Source organism: Limulus polyphemus, unplaced genomic scaffold (genome assembly GCF_000517525.1).
Source record: "Limulus polyphemus unplaced genomic scaffold, Limulus_polyphemus-2.1.2 Scaffold1449, whole genome shotgun sequence".
Classification (NCBI taxonomy): domain Eukaryota; kingdom Metazoa; phylum Arthropoda; class Merostomata; order Xiphosura; family Limulidae; genus Limulus; species Limulus polyphemus.
In genome coordinates, this window is record NW_013667059.1 from 237354 (window position 1) to 248991 (window position 11638).

At 31.4% G+C, this 11638-nt stretch overlaps 1 protein-coding gene across 2 annotated transcripts in view; it reads left to right on the forward strand.

Annotated features, from left to right (window-relative positions):
- The first annotated feature begins 6702 nt into the window (after positions 1-6702).
- The window catches only part of LOC106463632 (stromal cell-derived factor 2-like protein 1), a 17620-nt gene continuing 12684 nt past the window's right edge, over positions 6703-11638 (forward strand). The window contains exons 1-2 of one of the 2 annotated variants that reach the window (XM_013923681.2): positions 6703-6957; positions 11278-11390. In XM_013923681.2, coding sequence (XP_013779135.1) covers positions 6867-6957; positions 11278-11390 — 204 coding nt within the window. In that variant the 5' untranslated portion in view covers positions 6703-6866. The remainder of the gene's footprint in view (positions 6958-11277; positions 11391-11638) is intronic. The other variant, XM_022391171.1, reaches the window with a different exon arrangement.

The following is an 11638-nucleotide window of genomic DNA, read 5'->3' on the forward strand; positions in this document are numbered from 1 at the left end:
TGAAAATGTTGTAGTGACTCAAGAATACATCACTGTTAGGCAGTTGTAAACAGTTTCAGAAGTAGAGTGAAAATGTTGTAGTAACTCAGGAATACATCACTGTTAGGCAGTTGTAAACACAACTTCAGAAGTAGAGTGAAAATGTTGTAGTGACTCAATAATACATGATTGTTAGGCAGTTGTAAACAGTTTCACAAGGAGAGTGAAAATGTTGTAGTGACTCAAGAATACATCACTGTTAGGCAGTTGTAAACAGTTTCAGAAGTAGAGTGAAAATGTTGTAGTAACTCAGGAATACATCACTGTTAGGCAGTTGTAAACACAACTTCAGAAGTAGAGTGAAAATGTTGTAGTGACTCAATAATACATGATTGTTAGACAGTTGTAAACACAGCTTCAGAAGTAGGGTGAAAATGTTGTAGTGACTCAATAATATATGACTGTTAGACAGTTGTAAACACAGCTTCAGAAGTAGGGTGAAAATGTTGTAGTAAATCAATAATACATCATTGTTAGGCAGTTGTAAACACAGTTTCATAAGGAGAGTGAAAATGTTGTTGTGACTCAATAATACAGCATTGTTAAGCAGTTGTAAATGCTCTACCAGAAGGCCTGACTGTAGTAACTAGTAACTCCAAGTGATAGTTTTAGTGAATGAAACAGCTCCAAGTTTAAATTCCTGGCAAATGGCCAACAGACATCCAGGTGTCTGAATCACAAGGTTATATAGCTACTTTCACAACTGGGCAATTTCAGGGTTTGATTTTGCCTTCGAAAGCAGTGTTAATTTTGTAATCCACATTTCTTTGTACAGTTAAAATCATGTCATTCTTGTTTTCTATGTAATCTTGAATTATTTACATGTAGTTTCTTAATTCTACAATTACTGAAGGAGTCAGCTTTTTCAACACATTTGTCTAAGCTATTTACATACTACTTTGCTTGTGGTTCCATAAATTTCTGGGTTACAAAGTCTCTGATAGACTGAATGGGAAATGTCAAAACTTCGTGCATAATAATGTTAATGGCAGTTTAGGGAAAAGTTGGTAACATTGCTCTTATGGTCAGTTATGGGGTGCTGATTTTGAAAACCTGTGATGAAAATTAGTTAGAAATGGACACCAAATTTAAAATCATAAATGATATTCAACGTTAAAATTGGTACACAATTAAAAACATTTTATTTAGGCCTATCTATGGCCTTCAAAAAGTTTACGATTCTACAAGTTTCGACCAAATTGTTATGCTTGTTAGCAATAAAGCTATGCATTATGTCAAATTGAAGCTTAAAATAAGTAGAATGAGATATTTTACATACCACATACGTGAACACATATTAATAGCAAATTTTGTTAAATGTAATTATAAAGTATCATAGATATAACTCTAAGAAAGTATTTGTGTCATTTATAATATTATCAACCATGGAAGACCTTTACATCACGATATGCTAGTCTTGATATCTTAAATGACAGTTCAAGTAATCTGCAACATAAATCATTCAGTTTTAAGATTTTGATTCAACTCAGAAGTGGACATTACAGGCTCGCTTACATTATATTCATTTGACGTCATATTTTGTATTCAATAACTGATAATGGAGCCAGAAGGTAGGGATGCTTTGAAGTACACATCATGTGAACACACTACCAATCTATGGTGTGAAGACAGACAAACATTCCAAGCCTTGTTTTGCTAGCTCCTGATGATATGGGATGGAAGTGTACTGATGAGAAACTTGTTGCAATTTTGATGTCTCTAGATCCTATTCCAGATGTACGTCTGGAAATGATTAGAAGACAATGTAACACTGGATGTAAAAATCTTCACTGAAAATCTCATAAAGCTGAATTGCTATGTACAGGACTATGTGGTTGCACCGGTTTTAGTGTTGTAGAAAATGAGCTGTGATCAATCACTCTTAACACTATGTTCACATTACATCATGTAATTCACATTCCAAGAACATGTGTGTGTTGTTAAATGTTAATAGTTTCTTCTTTTCTTGTACATATAAGATGATTGATATTCTAATATCACAACTGTGGAATCTTACTGCATAGAATTCTCATCTTTCATTTCTCACTGATGTCAATATTGCTAAAGTCTCTTTATGCCACTTCTGTAACCTGAAAGCTATGTCAGCAGGAACATAGCCACTGGTATGGCAGGACTGGTAAATGAGTAGAAATCAGACAAACAAGTAATCCACTGGTCGTTGTGCTTCAAATGGCCATCAGCATGAGAAACCCCAATATATCAGTCCTTAAAACCAAAGAATGATCAAAAATAAATGGTCTGACACCACTAGAGAGAACATGGAAACATGTAGTGTTCAAGAGGAAGATGCCATGGATCAGAACAAATGGTAGCATAAAGCAGACCCCACAATCAAATTGGACAAACATGATGGTGATGATGAAGAATCTTCATATAAACATGTATAACCAGCACAGAAATAGGTGTATATAATAAAAATACATTACGCATGTGATGCTCTCTCATTTATATCATACATATCTATATACAAATAACAAAAAGTAACAGTATCTGAACACTAACTCAATATTGGGCAATAGACAATTTGGTTTGAAGAATTCCTTGATACAGAGAAGTGAAGATTAAAAATTTATTTAAATGTTTCCTTTTGAAATTAAGAAATTAAAATCATATTAAAATTGGAATTATGAAGTACATTTTGATGCCAAAATAATTAACATACATTGAAAATAATGTTGTTTAATTAAGTATTGAATGTAAGTTAAAAAGTTATTACATGCATTTTTCAATCAAAATGACCAAAGCAATATACACAGGGGTAATCATTAATTTCCAAAACTTGTGAAAGTTGTAGTGTGATTAATAAATTTATAACTTATCTTACCAAAGTAATAACATGGTTGTTTTATACATTACACTGGTAACATGGTTATTGTACTAAAGCATGATTAAAAAAAGTATCTTCACACAGTAGAAGATAAGTCTTTCATGCCATCAAAGCAGTGCTGTGTTGCTAGTAGTTAAAACTACATGTAACAGAATTTTAGGATGTATGTATAGACATAATGATTATAAGTTAAAGAAGGTAATTACCTCCATACACTAATTATTAGTTAGGCCTCACTTGTATTACTGTAAACAGAGTTTGTCTCCACATACAGAAAAAATACTTATCAGAAAGGGTTCAGAGGAGGACTTCCAAGATGATTCTGGCAATGGAAGGGATATTTTATAGGGATAGGTTAAGATCTCTTAACTTATTTTCTCTTGAGAAAAGAAGAATAAGAGGTGATCATATTAAAATTTATGAAATTCTCTGGGAGATTAATAGGATAAAGGCCTTCAATTTCTTTGTGCTTAATTCCAAAAATAATAAAATGAGAGGACAGAAGCTTAAAATTAGAAAAAGATGGCTAAGATCAAGTTAAGCCAGCTTTATTTTCCTAACAAGGCAATTGACTTATGAAATTAGTTTGTCTAAAGTTAGATGATTACCAATGAGCATCATTTACATCAATCACTGTCACATAAAATAATCAATTACGTTTAAATCAATTAACCCATTCCCAATTATTATTTTTGATTAATCCAACTATCCAAGTTATTAAAATTTTGCCATCATGTTTGCTTGTCATTAAGTGCAAAGCTACATAATGGGCTATCTGTACTATGACCATCCTGGTAAAAAAACTCATTTTTTAGCATTATAAATTGTTGTTTTTGTATTGTATTTCAGTCAATTCATATGAGAATAGACAATATTTTGTTTTCTTTGCAATCTTGTGAGAATAATCAATTAGCCTAATGCAATTGATTAATTAGCCCAACAACTGATCAATTAGCAAATTCCACTAATTACTCAGCTCTGCTGTAGTAGTGGAGACCAGTACTTTATAGGAGTTTAAGAAGGAAATTGATGATTTCCTAAAAAAAACAAATGATTGGTTTAAATTCTTAAATTTTCCCAAGTTTTAATACGCAAGGACAGCCTTCAAGGTTCAAATGGTCCCTTCTTGTCCATAGGTATGTTATTACAAGTCACAATGATCCTCTTCAAGTTTACACAAAACATCACCACTACAATTAACTCAGCATTACATAAATTATTCACCAAACAAAAAACACAAATACTTAATTTGCTATCAAACAAACAAAATAAAGCACAACAAATTGACCTTCTGTTAAACAACAAAAAAATGAGTTAATAGACTGAACCAGTTGAGCAAATAATCTCCGGTTACATCAGGTGGAAATTCCAAAGAAAGGTATTATAGGTTTGATTTTAGGAAAGTTGACTGTAATGAGCTAACAGGAATTAATGTTTTACTAGAATTACATAAAACTTGTTACTTTATGGCTATTTCTCTTGACTCTCTACCTTATAACATTTCCGAGTCTATATACATTTAATTCTTGATTATACTCTCTGTATGTGGTTTCTCTAGGCTAATATATTGTCATTTGTGATTATTTTTTACTTGTGTCTTCTTTGACTAAATTTGTTTTATCCTTTTCAGCTTTTATTTTGGTTCGACCATGATGTACCTACCTCACACTTTGAAACTGTGATACATTTAGAACACTTTAAATAAACTGCTTAACAATTTAATTAACTGTTCTACATTTTTATGGGATGCATCCTCTAACAGTATAGCAAAATACTTCTATACTAATACATCAACCTTATAATTACCAATAGGAGTGCACACAGACCCCATCAGCTTTTTAAATGCTTTTTTTTTTATGCAACAAGCTGCTTGTGAATATGTTGTTTACAGGATAAATAACATCATATTATTTGCACAAAAAAAATTTGAAGAAAAAAACGCTATCTATACAACAATTAATCCCACTAACTTTTGCTCAAGTCCCCTATGTATTTTACACAGAAAATGGGCAATTTCTCTCAATTTCTTGGTTGGTTCTTTTTACCTTATGTAACAGGCAAAAGCATTAAATTAGTCCATATGATGAACATTGTAGACACAGCAGTAGTGATTTGCATGAAAGCATTCAGTGATTTAAGGGTTGAATAGATATCATATGTTTGAAAGATATGAAATAAGAAAATTTATTAATTGTAGTACCGGAAATAAGTTACATTCAAGGTGATATCTCAACATGGTGAAAGAAATCTTATCTACTTAACATTACTATGATTTGACAATATTGTAGGAGGAAGTAAATTTCCAATAATTTGTTAGAACAATAATGTAAGTACATCAAAGTTTAATTGTAAGACAAACTTCAGTCAAAACACCTTCATATTTTGGACAATCTCCAAGGTGTCATAAACATCTAGCCAAGCAACTGAAAACAATACTGGAACATTCTAAATGTGTGAAACTTCTAAGGTTACACACAAATTTACAATTATGAGCAGAAATGCTACCCTACAGGCAGCTGTTTGTGCTAGTAATTACTAATCGTAGTATTTACCTCATTGAAAAAATTTAGAAAAAAAAGTGAACATTTCCTAAAAAAGGATTTTTTCTGGGGAGTACTGCATATGAAAAACTGTTTATATTGTGCTCTTTAATCATACACAACTCATTGGACCAAAATGATTCAATGTACAGAGCTAAAATTTGTTATCAATTTTATTGATATCATCTGTAATGTTTTCACATATTAAAAGTGCTACCATGTATTGAAAAAATAAGTTTTTTTTAAGAATTCCAGTTTCTCAGTACTACATTTAAAAATTACATCAATAAAGATATAATCAAACCCTCACATACAGTCATAGTGAAAAGTCGTGTTCTTATTGAGGGTACTTTTATTTAAAATTGTGTTCTATTATAAAGAAAAGGTTGTTGCACATACCACAGTTATTTTTCTAATTGTCTGAATCTTGAATACCCAAAGTGTAAATTTTTTCATGGATTTTTGTTTGTGGTGCCATTCAATACATGGCACAGGAGTTTTGGCAACATACATAGATACTGACACATATATGCTACGTCCATTATAATAAGATTGGTATAAGTTATAACACAAGCAGATGCATATTATTTGGAAAGAGCTGTACATTAACAATTACTTGTCCATCTAAAATGTGCTCTCTTACCTGTTGTTGTTTTTTTAAATTAACTTCAAAATCTTAATATTCGATTTCTCAAAAAAAACCATAAATGTTACTATGCAGCCGCTAGTTTTCCTTTTATTTTTAGTTTGGTTAATTTATCTTTGTAAATTATAATACACCTACAACATAGCTTGATGTAATTGCACACTTTAATTCTAAGAACCCTGGCTTAAACCAAAAACTAGTTCACGAATAACTGAAATTGAATAGTCCTAATTAAACCGCGTAAGTATACTAAAATCGGTTTTCTCATTAATTATCGAAAAAAATATTATTTATTTTAAAAACAATAAAAAATGTGCCTTCTTAGTTGAACTGAAACTGAAAGTAAAAAACATTGAAGTTAAAGCTGTGTTACAATTAATAGTCATTTTATAGTTTGAATACGATAATTTACTTTTATAACAATCTCGTTACTTTTATAAATAAATAAATGATGTGTAGGCAAAAGTTACTTACAGATTACGGCTATAAATTCTTTAATTTCAACTCATCTTGAGATAATCCTTGCGAGAATACCTTAATTGTGAGACCGCAAAGTTGTTACTACGCATGTCTAGCAAGATTCTATTTCCTGTTATAGTTCACTAACGGAAGTAAAATAAATATGACGTGTTTCTCTGCAGACATATGACCGGTATGTATGGAGAAAAGTAGGCCTGGTTGGTGTTCGTAGTTTAATGAATTACCTGTAATAATAATAAATATTAGTTTTTCGACTTGTGAACACTAATATAAGTGTTTTGCAGTGTCCCATTTGTACAATAATATACGAGAAATGACAAAAACTACACTTTTTATTTACAAGTTTTTAGTAATACTTTCACTCTTAGAGTTAGTAATATTTTCGACTCTTTGTTATTGTGGAGGTAAGTTGTTTTTCCGTATAACTATAATTTAAAATAAAGTAGAACATTAAAAATTTAAAGTTATCCCGCCTCAGCACGATCGAAAGTCTTTTGACTGAAGTTTGATTTTCGCCCAGCCACACAACTAAATTAACTAGCCTAATTTTGTACTTTCGTGTTAATTAACAATAACATTTGAACGTTTTAACTTATAGTTTTTGTGTTAGTATTATTGTTAAACATTACAATTTAATTTGTACTTTATGGTATCTTAACATTAGCAAAAATGCTTAAGTAGCACTGTCTGGTGTCAACGGTAACATCAGTTAAAAACAAAGTTTTAACTTTTAATTTTGTTATGAAACAGCCCATCAAGTGGAGTAGCATTATATATATATATTTATATATATTATATATGTTTTGTACATTAATTTAAAATTTTTAAAAACACAGTAATTTCCATTCCCTTAGTTCATATTTTTTGTACCAATACTTGATTGTTGAAGTATTTTACTTGATGAGTTATTGGTGCAGTATTGAGTTGTAAAGAAAGAATTCAGAGTACTAATATATTTACATCATTTTCAAGTATTTTTTTTATTAGTTTTGCAATTTTACTTTTTAGAAACTGTTCTATCCTGATAATAGTGTAATTAACATGTTAACATAATAATAACTGTGTTACCAAAACTAGTCAGCTAAAATAACTATTAGAGATTTTATCTTTCATTGTGCTAAAAACATTTTTTTTTTTACTCTTAATGTATTTAATGTTTTGGTGGGGAGTGACCATAATGGGCCAGACAGTCTTCTGTTATATTGATTTTTTTCTATAAACAGCATTTAATGTTTTTTTATTCACTTAGTATTTTGTACTCACTGTTTTTGGATGGCATTTGGCTTCTGTACCCAAAACCTTGTTTAAATCATGGTTTCCAGTTTTTAAAGATTTTTTTCCATTTAGTCTGATTTTACAGTTGGAGTAAATAGGGAGAAAACAATCAGATTATGTTACCCAGGGCACAGGTGGAGGATATAACTTGTCAGAGCAGGAGGTATAATAAAACCTATTTAAAAGGGGCTATCAGAGATGCAGTTTTTGTGGTGCATGTATGGGCTAATGATGTAGGGAAAGGTAAGTCAGAGGAGCTAATAAGTACAAGGAGTTGATAAAGGCATTTAAATAAAATGGCCATAATTCAATTTTGTCAGGGATACTGCCCAGAATGAACTGTGGAAATGAAGTTCTGAGTAGTTCGCTGGGGTTAAATGCTAGGCTTAGGTTAATATGTAAGGATGAGCAGATTGGCTGGTTGGACTTGTGGGATCAGTTCAGTAAAAGAAAGGAGCTTTTTTGGAATGGATGGTTTATATTTAAATAGGGTAGAGGCTGGCTTATTTGTTAAGGCTATTAACTCAGCTGTAAGAGAAGTTTTAAACTAGGACTAGACAGTGGTGAGGGCTAGGAAAAACTAAATGCAAAAAGAATAAGAGGCAGAGAAAAGTTTAGCATCGGAAATGAGTATAGAATTAGATATTAGGGTAGGCTTAATGATTACTATTGTAATATTATAAGTATAGAAATAAAATAGATGACTTTAGAGCACTGATAGGAATGGAGGATTTTGATATAATGGAAATAACTGAAACATCGTTAAACAGATGATTGTGATGACAGAAATTTCTCTGAAATACAGGATTACAGGCTATTTAATAGGGATAGTGTATTAAAAAGGGGGAGGAGTAGCTTTATATGTAAAATGTGACTTACATCCTGTTGAAGTTGAGAATATCAAAGATAATAGCAAGGAAATTGAATTCATGTGGGTTTCTATTATTGGATATAAAGGGAAAAGGCTTTTAGTGGGAATTTGTTACAGACCACCAAATGATAGTGTTGAAGTTAGTGAGAAACTTTACAATGAGATTAAGATTTCAGCTGTTAATGAAGTCATAATTACGGGTGATTTTAATTTCAGGCATATAGATTGGGAAATGAGGAAGAAAGGTTTTTGAAAACTGTTCACGATGGCTTTCTTCACCAATTAGTCAAGGAAACTACTAGAAACAATGCTATTTTAGATTTATTGTTAACTTCAAATATAGCAATAATCAAGAGGGTAGAAATTGGGGAACATATGGGTGCAAGTGATCATTGCTCTATTAGGTTCAATGTTTTGCTGCATATGAAGATAAGGAGTAATGATGTGACAATAATTATCTGTTGTGAATTGGGCAGCTGAATTATTTGGAGACACTGATGAGATGTGTAAAATGTTTAAATATTCAAGATAAATGTATTCCTTATAGAAAGAAAAGGGTAGCTGCAAGTAAAAATCTAGCTTGATTCACAAAGAGTTTAAGAAAGAGAATTAAAGAAAAGCATCAGAAATATAAATTGACTGGTATGACAGGAGATTTAGAAGATTATGGAAGATCAAGAAAGTTGGTAAAACAGGAAATTAGAAAATCAAAAGTATGTATGAGAAAAGGTTGGCTGAAAATATAAAAATTAACAAAAAGGATTTCTTTAAATATAGAAAGGGTAAACAAAATTTTAGGATGGGGGTAGGACTCTTGAGGAATGATAAAGGAAGGCTTGTATCTGCTGATTACAAGATGGCTGGGTTATTAAATTTTGCTTTTTGTTTTTAGTAATGAAGATTTAAGCAGTATTCCATATCTTGAACAGTTGATAAATGGAAATAAGATGACTGCATTAATTCTGAGCTGGTTAAGAAACAAATTGGAAAGTTTAAAGAATGATAAGGCTCCTGAGGCAGATAATGGGCAGGTACCAAAGGATTGGAAGTTAGCTAATGTAACTCCTCTTTTCAAAGGAAGTGATAAAAATTGTCCCAGTAATTATAGACCCATTAGTCTTGCATCAATTGTGGGAAAGTTTTGAAAAGTCTGTTAAAAGATGCTTTGCAAAGTCATTTAAGAAAGTTTAGAATTTTATTTAACAGTTAACATGGTTTCACTAAGGAAAAATCATGCCTTGCAAATATTTTGACAATCTTTGAAAATGCTATTGTGTATGTAGATGAGGATAAGGGTGTAGATTTGGTGTATTTGGATTTTCAGAAAGCATTTAACAAGGTGCCATATTAAAGGCTTCTAAAAAAAATGATCTCTATAGATGTGGGGGAAAAGTTAGCAAGTTGGATAGAAGAGTGGCTGGATGGAAGAAAGCATGGAGTTCAGTCAAACTTTCACAAATATATGAGAGAACCTCATTTGTGACATTATAGTGAGTTATTGAAGTGAATTTGGGTGTTGAATGGAGAATCAGGAATTTCCTTTGGCTTCTCTCATATATGATCCATTATGCCATGCCTTAGGACATCTGGAGTTTTTTATATACATTTTTCATTAACAATTTTATTTCTGATCACTGAGGATTTTCCCTGGGTGCTCCAGATTTGGTAATTATTATTTCCCAAGTGCCTTGAAAAAACTGATATGCCTCAAGGCATACCATATGAGTATACAGATACCTGTATAACCCTAGGGCTTGGCATAATGGGTCACACTCTTGTTCCAGCAGCTTAATATCATCAGTGAATTTGGTGTTGCAATGAGTGTCAGGGATAGTTTTTGGCTTCTCTCTTCTATATTTATCGAGAGTTGGATAAGTAGCTGGTATCAATTTCTGAATTCCATGGAGATTTTGATTTTAGGCACTATTTCAAGTTGTTTCGATGATGCTGATTTTGAAGAATTAAAGTACAAGTTAAATATTGTTTTTATTTGGATTGGAATAGTTTGGTATGTTATACATGTGTAGTCACCTCAGTCATTTTACAGTGCAGGTATATAACTTGTTAATCAAAGCCTTTAGTGCTTTGCATCACTCAGATGTGTGACACTCTGGTAGATTGATATTCTTTATAGTCCTTTTGTAAATTTGCAAGTTTTGTTTTTCTTCGTTTGAATTGAATATGTCAATTTTTACATTATTTTCTAAGTTTTCTATCCTAGTCTGTGGTATTTCTCCACATTTTAGAGAACTTGTAGAAATTTTACACTTTTTTTTATTGATATTTTCCATATTATCTCTGGATGTAGAACATATAAATCATTGGAAGTGAAAATCAAAATTCACGAGGTATATGAAAAATAATGTTTTTCGTAATATCTTTTATGTATTTTACAAGTCATTTATGTCTTAAACTATTACAGTGATAAAAATTAGGCTTCAAGATATGTGTATCACCCCTGATTTGGAAAATGTTCCTGTAACTTTGAATTATTATACTGGGATCTTACTGCTGCAGGGGGGTTATTTCCCAGTTAACAATAGTCTATGTGATTCAAATATTACTTCTTTTTTTCCAGATGTACACTATCCATATGTAACATGTGGTTCCATATTAAAGATTCAAAATATAAGCTATAAAGTTCGACTACACTCACATGACATTAAATATGGATCAGGAAGTGGCCAACAGGTATGTCTTATTGAACCATTAATAAATGAAAATACTAATTCAGAAGTTTCCAACAGGTAGCTCTTACAAACTAATAAACATGTATATGTATGTATTTTAAAGTGGTCAACAGGTTTAATTGTTTACTATACAATCCCTGAGGTTTCAATGACTGGCATCCCCCCCCCCCCCCACTGTAGAGCTGCGCGTACTTACAAGTAAGTAAGAAGAGACGTTACCGTTTTACTGTAGTAGTTACCTAAGTAGGT